The sequence below is a fragment of the Cylas formicarius genome, unplaced genomic scaffold, assembly GCF_029955315.1.
Source record: "Cylas formicarius isolate icCylForm1 unplaced genomic scaffold, icCylForm1.1 PGA_scaffold_8__14_contigs__length_24414737, whole genome shotgun sequence".
Classification (NCBI taxonomy): domain Eukaryota; kingdom Metazoa; phylum Arthropoda; class Insecta; order Coleoptera; family Brentidae; genus Cylas; species Cylas formicarius.
Genome location: NW_026844361.1, coordinates 4070515 through 4087977, shown reverse-complemented (window position 1 = coordinate 4087977; position 17463 = coordinate 4070515). Strand labels below are relative to the sequence as shown.

The window sequence follows — 17463 nt, the reverse complement described above, 5'->3', positions numbered from 1 at the left end:
AGTTCAAAAAATCCACACAGTGGACACCGATTTCAAACTTTTGGGACGAGTACATGGGATTCTGTCGGAACCGAACGGAGGTTAAACCGCCATGCCACCGACAGAATCTGCTGAATAGGTATAATCTGTCATGTGCCCAGCACAGAATACAACAACTAGATATCTGTGCTATATTTTTCTCAAAACAAATGCTCTTGCCGGCCTAATGATCCTGGTATTATTAGCCATGAAAGTAGTACAGAAAAAGAAATGGTCTTTTGCCAATTTACACGCGAAAATTTAGGAAAAAAGCTGGTCATTTTATATGCCAAATTTCTTGCAAATTTGGTAGTAGACAAGTTGCAATATGTACATGCAGAAAATGCATCCTGTCTACCGGATTTAAGAAATTGATTATTATTATTATTACGGAAATGCAATCATAATCATTAGGAAGATACATAAAATTAAAGAAGATGAATTGAAGGTTAGGTTGCACCAAGTTTAAAATAAACAATTTGCAAATGCAATGTTAACCACTCATAAGTTACATAAAGCAACGACCTGTTCGCAGTTGGTGTTAAAATTTCGTTCGTTGTTGGCGCCGCTGCCAGCTCAAAATGAATTCAGCCCTAACGTAAACCGCGTTTCAAAACGGTGGTTTCATCCTCATTTCGTCTTGAAGCATAATGTAGAAAGTGAAAATGATTTTATGTTCAGTATCGTTAGGCGGCCTTGGGTTGAGGTGCTAACCGATTCGAACGATAGGGTTAACAATGAAGAAGAGTTTTCCAAACTCTTGGATCGAGACTGGCGTAGTTCCAACGCCTCCGACATCGTCAGTGCTTTTAAGCGGGCCAAGCAGTTTTGCTTTAACAACAACGTTCCCATTTCGGATGAACGGTTTAACAAGTTAGTGGATGGGTTGATGGACCACTGTGATAAATTGAAATATGAAGATATAATAGATTTAATGCAGTGCCTGTCCGAGTATCCACCATGTGAAAGTTACAAATCGCGTAACATGCACGACGTGTTTAGCTGTCTAGATGACGTGTGCTGTTGGAAAATGCAAAATTGGTCTATGGATCAATTGTTAACAGTCGCCGACCTCTGGTATAAATTTAACCTGGCAAAAATAGGCGATTTTATTTACTTGCTACTCAATAGAAAGGCAAGCAAAGCTCATCATTTGACCAAGGACCAATTGGTCAGGGTGTTTTTCTTTTTTAACGTTTGTAGGAAGAAGTCGGTAGACTTTAATTACGAATGCGCGGTTGAAAACAAAATTAAAGAGATGAATATAGACGAGATGGCGGTAGTCGCTATAGGTTACTTTAAAACTAGGTCCAAATTTAGGAGTCTTTCTATAATGCAAACTATGATAGAGGAAGTTCTCACGAACAGCAAAAGTGTGCATGAAATTTCTCTCACCGCCATTTTAAAGATATTGAGGTATTCATCTTCATACAAAATGGCTACTCAGATATGCAAACTGGTGAACACTCTCTACCATGAGATCGACCGCCTGTCAGACATGGCCTGCCTTCACCTGATGCTGTTGGCAGCGTCATTTCAAATGTTTCATGAAAAGATGATCCAAAAAGGCGCTGCAAAATTAGGTCGTAATATCGATAAAATTCGTTCCAAAGACATCGAAAGGTTGTTATATGTTTTAACAATGTTTGATTACAAACCAAATATTGAACCTGACATCTTCAAGGCAGCATATGAAGAAATTCTTAGCGATAAAAGGTTATGGGAAGTGGTCAAATACCCGAGAATCTTTCTCACTTCGTTGTACCACTTGAGCATAAGGGATGTCTACTCTTACCACTGGATGAATAAAATTTTTGATGAAGAATACATTAAAGAGAACTTTGGTAATATTGTTCTCCTGTTAGAGGGGAATGTATGAAAGTTGCGTTTTTTAGGAAAAGGGGCGAAGAATGTGCCAAGGCTCCTTTACTGTCTAGATGTATCCGCACGCATTGATTGTCCCGATTATAAGGGTAAAAGGTTATCCCCGAACCTAGCATACAAAGCGGCAAAGTGGAATACATGCTATACTCCCACTCATGGTAAGAAATCACGTTCCCTTATTGACCAGTTCCATCTAGAAACAATTGAGACCGTGAAAGGAATAGTGCAAAACGATGAGCTTCTATTTATTGAACATGTGATTCCTAGTTTCCCTCGGGCCGGTAAGTGCAATGTTTATCGCTTTTTATTACTTTTACCATCGTTATGGTTATGTCATATAGTTGACAGATAATATAGTTGGCCTTCCATCGTAAATATTGGTGCGCCTGGGGTGGTTATATTTTTCTAGACTAAACTGCACTTTGCGCCTTTTTTTTGTAAACGGCTATATCCACACACTTAAGTCCTTTTTGCCTGAAGATTGAATGCAATCTGGATGTATTTTAAGAAAATATTGCAGTAAAAATGCCGCATCCAAGCTTGATGGACGATCTGTTAGCGGCCATTTTGGTTATTAAATGTCCCAAGCTTATTGGTTTAAAACAAAATTTTAAATCTCGCGCAAGCGCATGTTGAATACAGTTTCCCAAATTTTTGTTCTTATTTGCTTCATAAGTTTGTGTATTGCACAGGCGTCTATATCTTTAATGTTATATGGTTATGTGTAAACTAAAAACTCTCATTGTTTACTTGCCCTATTTAAAATTGCCTGATTATTTTATTGGAATCATGTTTTTCAAGGTTGGACAGTTTTTAGTGTTGATCGGTACAATGGGCTTGCCTAGGCCTAAGGCTTCCTACACTTCCTACATTAAAAGTTTATAAAAACAAACGCTTTGTGACGATTTTCACGCACAAATTCTAAATTATTTTTCACATAAAAGTAGTCGCCAATTTTATCTGTCGAATTTATTGCCGTAGATGGCGTAGATAAGTCGCAATTTTTTCATGAGAAAGTATTACGTGTCTACCAACTTCACTCTCAGCGGAGTTTTATCTGCCTCTTTGTTCACCCTTTCCCTCTAGTATAATACTAGTATACTACTGTTCTACCTGAGAGAATGATTAAACAAAGAGGTCTGTGTTGTCGACAGAGTCTTCTTCTTTTTCCTGTCCGATGGTGGATTGACCAACCAGGTCCGCAATCTGCTTAATTCTCGAGCGGTGACGATCGATTTTAGCTTTTGAAATCAATCGCGCGAAAGATTTGAACAATTTGAGGATCTTGTGAACCTGTTTGTCGACAAATCTATACTTCTTGTTTCTATGGACTGGTGTTTCGTTAAAGAACTTTACTTGCAGATCTAACCCTTAAAATGATTCCAAAATTAATTTGTATTTTGTATTTTTACTTTTTTTTTACAAACGCGCTAACGTGTATAATTTCTTATCTTTTTTCCATCACTTTTTGTTTAAAGCGTATGTAGTAACGGGATGCCAATTTTGCAGACATCATCCTTTGCAAAGATAAATTAACCGACAATTTCGTGGAGCCTGTGGGGTTTCAAAGATACATTTTTGGTGACGTCATGATACCGCATCACGACGATAACCTAAAATGGTACGCGATAGTAGTAATAGGCCCGGATCACGTCGTCAGAGACACGAGCATGCCTCTGGCTGCTTTCACCAAAAAACTGAAGCAGCTGCAAAAAATCGGGTACAACCCGGTGCCGGTAATTCCCGCGGTTCCGCGATCCGGAGGGAATTTTAAACTCCGATCGTCTGTTGCAGGTCACATGGAGGGAATTCATGCCGCTCCCGCAGTCGGAAAGGAAGCGATACATTTCCGCGAATTTGAGATGACGCGGTTGACGTCACGCGCCACAGACCACGCTCGAAATAAACGTTTTTTGACACGTCACGTCGCTGTTTTTTTTTCTCCCCCTCCGAGAAAGCAGGCGCTTGTTTGACAAATGTTTTCGTTCGAGCGCAAACGTCATTTTCGGTCCTCGTAGTATTTTTTCAGCACGCAAATCGTTTAAAATGAACCAACAATCCGATAAAGTGTGTCGTCGCAAGGGTAAGACGGAGAGGTCGAGAGGTCGCTGCGGTCGCGAAATTCAAAGCGATTTTTCAGATAGTGTAACGAATAGTAAAGTGAACGCGGTCTTTAGACAGCGAAGCCGAAGTGTGCTGGCCAGCGCCCACCCCGGTGGCGATGTACAACCACGTGATGTCGGCAAGGGCGAGGGGGCTTCCAATTTGCAACTGTACGTGCCTAAACCGATCATAGTGAAGAACTATTTGGTAGAGGACTTCAACGTAAGTCTGGTCTAGTCTCTAAGCTAAGTACTTTTAACTAAAAAGTACCGCTCAATTCGTAGTAGTTATTTTACATTGTTAAAAGTTAAAATTGCGAACGAGAATCGCCGTGACGTCACTTGGTATAAAATAAACTTAATTACTCAATAACGCATGATTAGACCTTAATTGTTTTTAAAATGGTAAATTGTCGTCGGATTAGCAATAGAATAAATAATCATGTCCTTAATCGCTTCTTTATTTATTTATTTCTATGTGATGGCAAAAGGCTCCTTTTTTAGTTAGCATTTTACTCTGCCAAACTCTTTCAACCGGTACAGTGCTGCCCAATATCTGTAAATGGACCCATCAGTCAAGTTGTTTCTTTTCAATGAATTCTTCTATGGATTCCACCTTTAACTCTTCTCTTATATGTGCATTTCTAATTTTGTCCATTCTAGTTATTCCTTTCACTCTCTTCAAATATTTCATCTCTGCTGCTCCAATTGTGCTCTTGTCCCTATCTGACAATATCCAAGACTCGGAGCCATATGTAAGGATTGGTCTGGAAATTGGAAAATTTTAGGAAATCCCAATTGTCTCCCATGCAGATTTTATACCAAAGTTGCAAAAAATTTTTTGAAGGGGCCGGTATGATTAAATCACGTGGCGAGTTTGAATAAATTAAAAATATGTTTATTTGTGATTGTCATACGTTATCAAACGTGTTTTAATTAAAGCTAAATATCCGTTATTGAATTGAAGAAAAAGTAACCATAATTCAGTGATATTATGCAGGAAACAATGTTAGAGCAGTATCTGGAATATTTTCTTGCTAAAACTATACCTTCGATTTGAACAACTAAACGTATTATTACCCAATTCAAGGCTAGAGCCACCGTAATAACTAACTGCAAATGTTTAGCTGAGAATGTCGATAGTAGAACAAAAAAAAGGGATAATAGAGATTTGAACATTTTACATGTGGGGAGACGGGAATTCTTGGACAAATGTTCAAAACTGTCGGTATTGGAGCCAAAACAATGAATATCGTTTTGTTCATATTCCAAGCCAATATTCTGAAAAAAATAAATGGGCCATTTTTTATGGACCATAACCTCACGGCAGAAACCTTATTACAAAATGAAATTGAACCGGCACTAGAAGCAGTTGTTCGCGAAGATCAGGAGATCTGGTACCAGATGGATGGTTGTCCCATCTACAATTCCCGTATGGTTAGAGAGTATTTGGGAAATGCTTTTATATTTTTGGTCCAAGGTACGGAATCTTTTGACCACCAAGGTCACCTGACCTCCCGCCGAACGACTTCTTTCTGTGGGGTCACTTGATAAGTGTTATCTATAAAAATGTAAAATTTGAAAATCTTAACGACTTACAAAACACGTTTTGTTTACAATGCGACAGGATTTCACAATATGAACAAAGCAAAGTTAGAAATGAATTTTTTGATCTGATAATATCCATTTTAGTGTTAATGGGGAGTTGTTTAAACATTTAATTTTAATTAATGTAATTAATTAATTTTAATAAAATACATTCCAAGAACCCTTTAAGGGACAAGGAGGTCTTAAGGATCGAGTATAAGTTTGCTCCTATGAAAAACAAGGATATACCTACATACTTAGCTTATTTTGAACGTGTGAAAGTAAATGTGGCCGGCTTTGTTATAAACCAACCTTCAAGTTTTGGAAACAGCGTCGCTGCTCTTTGTCGTATTAAACTTTTGTAATTTTGTCATCATATTTAATTCAATAACTGAATATTGGCTTATTAAAATTTATTCAAATTCATGAGTTAATCATACCAGCCCCTTCAAAAAGTTATATTACAACTTTGTTATAATACATAACATAATAATATAATAGAGGGGAGCCAATATTTGGGCACTTAAAAATTTACATGGGATTTCCAATGTTCTGTTCGGCAATGTATCGCCCGGTATGTGTCCACAAGAGTAATATAATAAACTATAGGTTTCTATGGAACCCGATCCAGCCCTACCGATACATTTATTTTGTTTATACAGTCTCTTAATAAGAAACTGACCTAAAAAACTTATTGCTGCGTCTACTGAACTATCATTGCAACATCTCTGGAACTACTATAGATAGAATTCTCCAACACAGCAAGTAAGGAATATTTTAAAACGTTTATTCTAATAGGGTATTAGAATAGACCAAGAACCAGAAGGGATAACTCTCAGTTTACGCGCGAAACATTGCATAACTCAAAAATAAAGGCAAAACTCACCGACGTAGTGTGTGGTGATTTTTTTTAGTGCTCTGCAATTGTGAAATAACTCGCCAAAAAAGGTCATTGCAGATGCTTCTTTATTAAGACTCTGCGTTCTATCTTTATTTAAAGGGAATCCATAAACTTATCAAGAGACCAAGCAAAAATTACATATAATATGATGCAGTCTCTGTAAATGGTAAATGATGTTGTAGGATGTTGAAATCCAAAGCGAAATGTCGTATATTTTGATTAAACTAATTAATATTTCAGTTTGCCAATTATAAAATCAGTTGCCAACTCAAAATGTTTTTTTTAGAATAGATGTTTATATTTTCCAAAGGTATTCCTGTAGAATTACAAAATGTTAGTATATAAAAGGATTTTGTGTTAATTATTGTCATCTATAGATAACAAAAACACACTACTAGTATTAGGATTTAACGTGGCTATGTTAGAAATGTTCTCTCTGTTTTGGTACAAAATTTATTATATATTTTTTTGAAGCATTGCACTGGGGAACATAAAAAGTTACCAGTGACCAATTTTGACGTTTGTTAATTTCGACAGTCATGCCAGTGAATGTATTCGTGTTGTTTTGTGCAAATGTACCCAAAAACTAAAGGTCGTAGAAAAAGTATAGTATGCAACACGTGCGGTAAACTTTTTAAGTCACTCGTTTATTAAACACTCGCTCCGCTGCGCTCCGCTCGTGTTAAATAAACTCATGAGTCAAATGCCGTTTACCGCACTTGTTACATAATACACTATTAAATTTAAAAAATATAAATATTTGAAGGAATATAAAATAACTAAAAAAAAACATAAAAATAATTAATAAAATTATTTTAAGATATTTCCATTAAAACAATTATAATAAGATTTTGGGAATATATTTTTATCAGCTAACTCTTGTAAATCTTTTTTTTTTGTTTTTCGACAATAGTAAATTGTGTATGCCCGAGCTAACTGATTAACCAAAGTTGATTCAAAATTACCCTGAGATTTAGTATTTTTTATTTTTAGCATGTCTACAGACTTAAAGATATTATCTTCAAAGGACGTTTTCCACCTTTAGCAGCTCATGCCATTTTATTTTCTATCAAAGGTAGAAACAGCAAGAGTTAAATGCCTTTCATTGGGGCATGATTTAATAGGGTTTTCTGTCTTAGACATTTGATCAGAAACTAGCAAAGTGTCAGAAGGTGGAAATTCTCGTGGTCGATATTAACTTGATCGTTGTTAATGTTGATATATTATCTAATAATACTATTACTAGTACTTTAAGCACTAAAATGTATTTTATGTATTTTATTAAAATAGCTAAAGTTTTGACTTAAAACAACAACAGTCATCAATCAACAAATAGTCATCTGAAGTGACATAACTTAATAAAAAAAAACAATTTGTACTTACTTTTTCTTCTAAACTGACACAGTTAAAAATTTTGTAAATAAAGTTCAAACAATATTTCATCAAAACGACATGATTCAAAATAAAATACCTTTGAAATGGTACTTGGCGACATCTACCGGACAACCTATAAAGTTAATTTAATACGGTTTTGTTGAGAAATAAAGATTTTTTTTCTCAATACGCTGGTAGTATTCTCTCAAATGATTTTTTAATCTGTAATTTAAACTAAAAAAAATCTATGGATAGAATAGATAGAAACTTTTCAGTATTAGGACTTAACATTGAGATACCAAAAATTTTTTCTCTGTCAACAAACTTTCTCTAGTCAAACGGTGTTGTGATAAACCTGAGGGAAGAGAGTGGCAATTTAGTTTACTTTTAAACGTGTAATTAAACGGATTCGTTAAGATATATAGCTTTTGTTAATTATTGTACAATAGAAATGGCTAAAACTGCATTGAAACACAGAGATATCATGTGAGATGTAATACTCTGATAAAGCAACTTGTTATTTAACTACGATATGTACTAAACCGACGTGGAGGTCTTATTTGTGACAATTATTAGGAATCCCATTTCTACGTAAAAAAATGTTAACCCCATGTTCGCAACATATTTGAACTTGAAATGAGATAAAGATTCCCCCGCTTAAGCATCGGCAACTTATTTTAAAATACCCGGTATATTTTCTAATGCGATTGGGACGAACGACGCTTAGGATTACTACGGGGAAGGCGTGAATTACCAAAGCACCGGTACGGTGATCTCGCCGCACGGCGTGATCACTTTGCGTCTGCGCGATCGCATCAGGGTCGACATCTCGCCGGAGAAGGCGGTGCGGGTGGCGAACTCGAAGAACGGCATCGTGTTGGCCTTGAGCGCGAGCGGGTCGTCGTCGGGCCTCATTCACCCCAACGGCAGGGTGTACCAGTACGGGTCACGGGTCGAGATCATGGCCAACGACAACCACGGCAACCACAAGTAAGCCGAATGACTAAGACCAGTTGAAAAGGTGACGTCGCATCTTTTCGTCTAGGTTCGCGAAGATGTGGTACAAAGGGGTGAGCTTCAGCAGTATGCAGTGCGCCCTGGTGTACCTGGTGGACGCGGCCGGCACCAGAACCACCACCGACCTGTTTAACGACCTCTCCCAGCACGATTTTACCCTCAACGTGTTCAACGAGTGAGTGCGGTCGCATTAAAGTGGTTCTGGAGATCTAGTTTTATATTTTAATTATGTTTGAACGAAAATCCTGATTGGGTCGATCAGATTGTGAAATTACACCCAATGCATCAGTTGGAACCACTTCTATCCCTTACATATCATAAAATATCTATCGCCAAAAGTTCACTGTCAACTCTGTCAACATTTTTAGCAGATAGCTAACGCTAGATGACAAATGGGTCTAGGTAAGGACAGGCTTTTAGTTTCTTTGACTACTAAACTTGTCCCTAAGTCAATGTAGTCAATATTTGTGTCTCCCTTTCCAGCACTAGATACTATACAATGAACCACTCCTCTTTCTGTCCTGCGATCCACCCTGTCTTAGTTACTTGTATTATTATAATGCAATTACATTTTACATTCTTCTTGTAGCTTTGTGGTATGCGTCGTCTGATGTCAGAATTATATTTTTCATTTGGGATTTTACTAGGTTTTCCTTCTTTTGCATGTAGAGTCGAGGATAAGTTTTCCACCAAAATTCACGGGACACTTCATTGATGAAATGAGTCGATACCGTATACATTTATGAATGCGTTGGTCCCATATTCGTGGCGATATAACGAATTTTCCTTGATTTGGTTCAGCCAGTCACGATCTACGCTTGGAAATGTGAAAGTTTTGAGTTTACACCGAATGACGTCACTGTGGGTGTAGGTTACATATAAAAACTAAAGTTAGGTGTCTATTGATATTGATTCAGCCGTTATTACCAACATTTTTAGGGACTACTGGGTAACAAATTAGTTTGGATATCAGGAGAGACTTTTGGTTTGATAGAATACTGAAGTCAGTCCTAACTCAGTTACTCTATTGGATACATAAATTTAGGTGCCCAAGGTTGACTACATAAAGCCCACCCAATTAAATCTAAATCGAACCTCAAAATTATGTCGAATCCGCGTGAGGAAGCAGTTTTCTCTTTGCCAGCACTCAAGAAAGAAATTACTCATCTGGGGTTTTTGAGGATTATCTTGATACTATAGGAAGAGGACTTGCTTCTCACTATCTTGTGACGCACGGTTTATAAATATAACAAGCTTTGCGAAGTGCTAGCCATATATGTACATTTAGATATAAAGAGCAATCTATAAAAAAGCCCTGGAACATTCTTCCTGTAACTTTGTAGCATGTCAACTTTTTCTTATATATTTTTCATTTGGATTGTGACTAGCTTTCATTCTTTTGGAATTGTTTTACGTGTTAAGATGGGTGACCCAGAATCAAGTGAAAATGTTCAAAACAGACACTTAATTATCATATTATCAGTTTCCTTGATTTGGTTCGGCCAATCACGTTCTACGCTTGGAAATGTCAAAGCTTTCAGTTTATGCCGTGTGAGGTCACCATTGGTGTAGCTTACCTATTAAAACTAACCAAATTCAAAGTATCTAAAATTCCAAGAATAATCATTAGAATTAGAATATGATCGCTGTGTCATCGGAAATATTAAGGATTTGTCTTGGATATAAGTTGGGCACGTATTGAAGAACAGATGAAAAGATGAAAACTGAACGCCTTAACCGATTTTTAGCAGGTTTAATTATTTTGTAACACTTCTTTTCCATACAGATTTGTATCGATCTACTATGAATATTTTAATTTCAAGATCTCAAATAAAATTTAACCCCGTGTTAAATATGTTGTGTTTTTACCTTGTTGATTGTCAATTCAAAAACTTTTCTGGTGGTAGTCAAAAAGTGAGGTTACTGCTTCTTCTTTTTATTTTTATGGGACTAAGGTGTTTCGGCACCTACCCAGATTCGTGAATAATGAACTTCTTCATCTGTGAAATCATTGCTAGTAAAAGAACTCCACCCCAATTCTTTCAGAAGGTGTTAAAGTTCGAGTCCATTGTCGCCAATCTTCCATGTACGTATTTTAACAACTCAACAATAGAATAACAGAATTTAACCAAATATAGTCGGTATGATTTGTGATGGCATAGTCGGCAATAAAATGCGAGACAACAAAATAAATTGATCGTCTTGCATTGCAAGACAACCGTCACTAACGATCACGAGTATATTACTTGGGAGTAAGAGATTTATTTGTACTTGACAGAGGTGGATTCATGTATTTTCTATGTATTAATAAATCAGGGTGTTCTTTAATAATATGTGAATATTTAAGTAGGTGAAACTACATGAAAAAATTATGATAATTTGTTAATTGCCGGAAAATTAAAAAAATATACCATAGCGTATAAAAGAAATGGGCAAGAGTAAATATACAATTAAATCATATTTAGTTTGTACTTACGATGAAACATCTTCATCATTATACATTAATAAGTGGTGATACCATTATATCAAGTATATTCTCTTTTTCCCAGTATTATATTTTCTGGATATGTTATACAACTGATCCAATTTTCTTTGGCAACTCCCTTCCAAACAGATACTGCTGCAGTATCATCCTGCCTTGCATTACAATAGTATTATTAAAAAATATTATGCACTGAGCCCACACCAGTTCTATGGCATTAAATATACAATGGTAAAGAACTAATCTTAAAACCCTATGACCCATTTCAGCAATAATTTTGTCTGTCGCATACGGCAAGTTTAACCACTCACATTTTATGCCATTTTCTGGGTACTCTTACTGCGCCGCCAATTGATAATTGTTCTTTTCTTATCGACGTATTTGGTACACTTTCACTAAGTCTAGAATGATATTGTGCATTATCTTTAATTATTAAAGAGTTTGAGGAACAGTTTTTCAAAAATGCCACAATTTTTGTAGTGGAAACTACTGTAATCCGGTAATTGGTACTATTCTTGGTAGAGTTCTCCGAACGATATACTGTTTCTACGACATAATCCGGTATTTCACTTTGGTAAGTTTTTATGAAGACCTAAACGCAGAAATACCTCACTTGGGTTTCTCTTGGTAACCCTCAATAAATAGATTCGCAATTCCACAATGACGTTCCAGAACGGTACTTCAGTACTTCGTGCATACAAATGGCGAAAGCTGACGAATTTGTTTCACAGGTGAGATTGAAGTTTAAGCTTTGTAATATCTTTTAATATAGGCGATCAACATATCTAATGGGCAAATTTAACTTGAAATCGAGCTACCTCAAGTGAGGATTTGAGGTAGTTTTAGGAAGATTTATAAAAAGCACCCTAATATGGATTAATATAGCAGTGTAATCACAGAAATTTCCCTGCTCTTAAAATACAATAGTCTGCACGGCACAGTTCTTGTCGGCTAACATCTTTAAAAGGTTGTAAAAACGGTATGTGGTTTGGAGAACTCTATACGAGTGGAATCAGGTAAACACTGAGGCACCTTCTCTGTTGGTTCCATAACCGACTGTGGCATCGCAAACGTACCGACTATATTTGTTTATTTCTATACAATTCAAATGCAGAAAGTCAGCTGGAACATTGGATCACGGTAAAACATTTAACGCCAAGTAAAGAGAGAACAGTGATGTGGTATACGAAATAGACCATTTGATTCGCGATGTTGCCGTCCTATTCCTCTATCTTGCCAAGGGAAAGCGAAAATTTTTTGGCCCCTGGTTATTCCGACTTTAGGGGCGTGTCGGTTGAAAATGACCGAAGACCAACGGTCTTTATGCGTAGGGAATCGCTGTACTTGAAAGAAAATCCGTCGCCGACGACCAGTAGCAGGCTGGTAAACGAGGCGGTGCGCGTGTTACAGTCGACCAACTATTGGTACACGGACGACGGTACCCAGAATTGGATCATAAACAACGTCCGCATATCGCAGACCGTCGACGGACTTGTTCGGTGCGGCAACGTCGCGCTTCCGATTTCGAGGTTAATAAATCGGTGGTCGCGTTTTGCAGCGTCGGTCGCAACAGCAACAAGTTCTCGCTGCGTACGTCGCCCACAAACGGATCTGCGTCGATCTCGTCGCCGTACATGCACTGCACCGGCTCGTTGGGCGAAACGAAGCACCTGTTCGTGCGTCGCGGCGAGAGAAGGATGCACTACGACGGTTCTACGTTTATAGTGAGGAACGCGGGCCATTCGGCCGGTTTCGACGAGAAGCACCAGCTGAAGGTGTACTGAAGAGGTCGCGCCCCCTCCACGCACTTTGCCGAAGCCCTTTTACGTGTAGCTTTTTCGTATTTGTGACGGACAGGTGCTTAAATCTTTGTTTCGTGTCAATATAAGTTGTTTTTACTGGGCGTTTCGTTCTGGAGTGAAGAGAGCGACGAATACCGTTGTAATTAGAGGGTGCGTACGATATTTGAGGACAAATTGATATTAATGTATAATACGGCCAAAAATGTAGTGCGTTTATTACTTTGACGTTTTAACTATTTTACAGTACCTTAATCGCAGACCTTCGCAGGGCCGTGGTCAAACCCATCCAGACAGACCTAATATTTTTAGAAGCTTGAAATATTTATTTGAAACGTAAATTGACCGTTTTAAATTTGATTAAGCATTGATGCTGCGGTGTATTTTCGAATAAGTAGAAGCGTTTATTTTAACATGAAGTGATGTATCGTTCTTAAGAGTTTGAGGCATTTGAAGTATATATTTATGTACCTCATTCGCGAGCTTTGACCCTGCGAGGCTGTTTTCACTTGATAGTTCAAGATAATGGTAAGTATGGTCTGTTCATAGATATAACAAAGTGATCAATTGCTTTTGAATGGGAATATCCAAGGGTGGTCATTAACATACAACGCAACAAGATTATTACCTAAAGTTTCGGAATTTAAATTCAGATAAAATTGTGGTCCTTCATAGAAAATAATTGTATACCTACCTGTGTTTAATATTCTTTGGTTTGGTATACTACTTAGTTTAAGTTTATTAGTAATCATTCTTATTTCGTGTGTAATACAGCTTGTGTTGAATCGTGTGCGAATTATGCAAAATATGTGCGAGTCTAGTGTATCTCAGGAGATGCTCCCGCCCAAATGTAGAAAACATTATTCTATTGAGACTAAGGAAGCTATAAACAATGTTTATTTGACTCTCATGCTGACGATGCTGACATTTTCTCGAGTGTAGATGAGAGTGATCAAGATATAATACGGCGTAAAATTTGCTAGTTATACGAGGAACAAAACGTGCCTACATTAGATATCTTAATTAGGAGGCTTGAAAAAGATGAAACCCGTGTTAAATGTGGAAGAACTACCTTATGGAAGAGTATTCAACACATGGGTTTTAGTTAAAAAAAAAAATGACAAAAGGCAAGTTTTAATGGAATCTTTTAGAATTCGGCAATGGCGACTGGAATATCTAGAAAAAATTGGGATTTACAGAGAACAACAAAGGCCAATTATTTACTTGGATAAAACCTGGTTCGACACTTATGATACCCCGGAAAAGGGTTGGGTCGACTCAACTGATAAGTGTAAAACAAACGCACCATCAAAAAGAGGTAAAAGAATAACTATTTTGCATGCTGGCTCTAAAGATGTTTGGATTCCAAATGGACTTTCTCTGTCTGCGAAAAATATTAAATATTCTTCTCTGGATTACCATGAAGACACCACCGCTAATTTATTTCAAAGTTGGTTTAAAAACAAACTAGTTCCAAACATTCCTCCTAATAGCGTAATTGTAATGGACAATGCAAGTTATCACAGTAGACAGTTGACTAAAACCCCTTCCTCATGTGACACAAAAACAACAATCCAAAACTACATGTATAATAAATATTGATTTTCACGGAAATTATACCAAAAAGCAATTAATTGAGGTTCTACAAAGCTTGAACCTACAAAAGGAATACGTCTGTGATAATTATACAAAAAATCTAGGGCATACAGTATTAAGGCTTCCACCTTACCAATGTATATTTAATCCCATTAAACAAACATGTTTGGCACCAACTGAAATTTGCCATTCGTCGTAACAATGTTTTTCCCCGTGTCAACTCCAATGTCCTCAAACTTAAAGAAACCGAAGTTTTTAACATCCCTCCACAAAGTTGGGCAAATTCTGTTAAACATATAGAAAAAGCAGAACAATTGTACATCCATATTGCAAATAATATAGAACAAATAATAATTAGAACAGGCGATGATAGCGATAGTGATACTGATATATTATGTGAAAAATTTTAAGTAATTTAAGTAGGTAATAAAAATAATTTGTAATTTTATTTTAGATTTAAAAATAAATACATATTGTTTAGTATCTTTCCTAACAAAACCCCAAATAATTAACTTCTAATGAAAATACGGACCTGTTCGGCCATATTTCATTCTTACAGCTTGCCGGGGTCTTATCAGTCGTATCAGACTTTACCTGTAATTGAAAAATGTAGAGAGCAAAATAGACGAAATGTGGTTCAACACTCACGACACAGTAAAAAGAGGATGTGATAACAGTAACATAGAAAACGAATTCTTCATGCTGGGTTCAAAAATTGTTGGATGGAAGGGGCCTTATTTTTGTGTGCCAAAAACGTCAAAGATCCAAGTACAGATTACCATGAAAACATGACCGCGGAAATATTTGAGGACTGGTTTGAAAGTAAATTGTTGCTAAAACTATTGCCAAATACTGTTATTGTGTTGGATAATGCCTCGTGTTATTCAGCCCAAATTAGAAAAATTCCAAATACTTCTTCAAGTAAAGAGGAAAGACGAATAAACAACTTTTGGAATTATTAAAAATAAAACATTTCAATAAAGACTACAAGATCGATTGGATAGAAAAACAAAACGGACATGAAATCTTGAGATTACCCCCGTTTTATTGTATATTTAACCGGATGGAGATGATTTGATCTGAGTTGGAAGCGCATATAAGAAGAAATAACACTGCAACAAAATTTAGTGATAGTACCATAAACGTAAGTCGGCAAGAGGTAGCTAAGGTAGTAAAAAACGAGTAATAAAAGAAGAAAATATTTATCGAGAACGATTAGTGGCTGAGTTCATCATTGAACTAGGTGACGACAGTAGCGATAGTGACGATTTTTTAAGTGACACTTTATTATTATATTTAATATGTTGTATATTAATAATGATACTATGTGGAAATGTGATGAAATAGAATGTAATAAATTGTTACTTTGTACTAATTTTTTTATGTACAAAAAGATTGAAAACATACTTATATCCCGCTTGTTATTGTGGGTAGATAAATTCCTAGGACGGTCCTGGAGTTGGTACGGGTATGGGTCTGCTCAGCATGGTGTTCTATAAGGGGCTGCGGTTTTGGAGTAATAAACAGTAGGCAAAGTTAATTACGTCGGTTATAAAAGCACTATATTTCTGGTCCAAGTGTACAAAATATCCGCCCTAAATGAAAATAAGATTTTGGCATTAACAGTCAGAACTTTATTTATTGCGTATTCTATAGCAACACATCACGATTCTGAGTTCCTGGTGGTGGACGTATTGTACAGCATGTAACCCTGTTTACAATGGGGCGTTTACAGTGGGCCAGGCGACTCTTCACCACGTCCTCGTGGGATCATTTTCGTTTGTGCTGTAATAAACAAATAACACAAAACCATTCGTTTCACGTGTCTAGAAAACACAGGAATAGCTAGTATCCTCATTCTCTTTTAATGCATTACTTTCTTTATACTAGAACAGTGCCAGTTAAGGCGAACCCCAATTGGATTTTGGTCCTGAGTTTTACCATTTGGCGTTTACATTAAAATTTATTTATTATTAGCGACAAACGTTGGACTTGTAGGGGAGATCTTCGTGGACAACGCGACGAATTAAACCCTCAGAGACATTAAGGTCCCTCGCAATGGCCCTTATGGATTTTGAATTGATTTTGTGAACGATCTCTTGTACTTGTTGGACAAATTGTGTATTTCTAGTAGTGTCCGAATGTTCCTCATGTCTCTTGGGTTTCGCAATAGTTTCTACATCGCCAGGTGATGCTTCCAATTCACGACGAACCTTATGTACGAATTATCGGGCGCAGTTAAGGAAATTCGAGATTTCTAAATCTGATCTAACTTTATTTCTTGCGTTAGTGTTACAAAACTTGTGGATTCCTCCTGTGCCGGATGTTTACAAATTAAATTTGCTGACGTTTCGAAAAGTCATCCTGTTGGCTTCTTCAGAGCTTGACTGAAACTGACACATTCTACTCTGTGCCTGATTATATATTGTTTGAGGGAGCGGAGCTAAAGAAGGGTGTGGTCCGTTTCGCTTCTGTCCCTTCCCTTTTTAACTGTTCGCGAGAAATATAGTGCCCGAGGAAAATCACCCAGTCCTGTGGAAACCCTATCTAAGGAACCGTCACGAAGCATCGAGATTTCGCCGGTTAATCAACAGAGGGACATGAACATTGTCTCGGATGACTGTTGCTCGTAGGTTTCTATAGATTCTCGGATTTTTCGTTGGTAGAATGAATTACATACCAGAATGTTAATATGATACTATA

At 36.9% G+C, this 17463-nt stretch overlaps 2 protein-coding genes across 3 annotated transcripts; both read left to right on the top strand.

Moving 5' to 3' along the window:
• The first annotated feature begins 248 nt into the window (after positions 1–248).
• Positions 249–3826, top strand: LOC132706391 (FAST kinase domain-containing protein 5, mitochondrial). 2 transcript variants are annotated; one of them, XM_060677710.1, is made up of 4 exons: positions 249–1862; positions 1914–2060; positions 3412–3638; positions 3697–3826. In XM_060677710.1, exons 1-4 carry the CDS (start codon positions 509–511, stop codon positions 3766–3768), a joined length of 1800 nt encoding a protein of 599 aa, XP_060533693.1. In that variant the 5' UTR covers positions 249–508; the 3' UTR covers positions 3769–3826. The 2 variants fall into 2 exon arrangements, with proteins under 2 accessions (XP_060533693.1, XP_060533692.1); XM_060677709.1 differs by having other exon boundaries at positions 253–1862; positions 1914–2183.
• A 25-nt stretch (positions 3827–3851) lies between these two features.
• LOC132706392 (uncharacterized) lies at positions 3852–13262 on the top strand. The gene is made up of 6 exons (XM_060677711.1): positions 3852–3985; positions 4043–4227; positions 8594–8856; positions 8912–9058; positions 12697–12864; positions 12924–13262. The coding sequence occupies exons 1-6, from the start codon at positions 3949–3951 to the stop codon at positions 13147–13149; spliced, it is 1026 nt and encodes a 341-aa protein (XP_060533694.1). The 5' UTR covers positions 3852–3948; the 3' UTR covers positions 13150–13262.
• The last annotated feature ends 4201 nt before the right edge of the window (positions 13263–17463 follow it).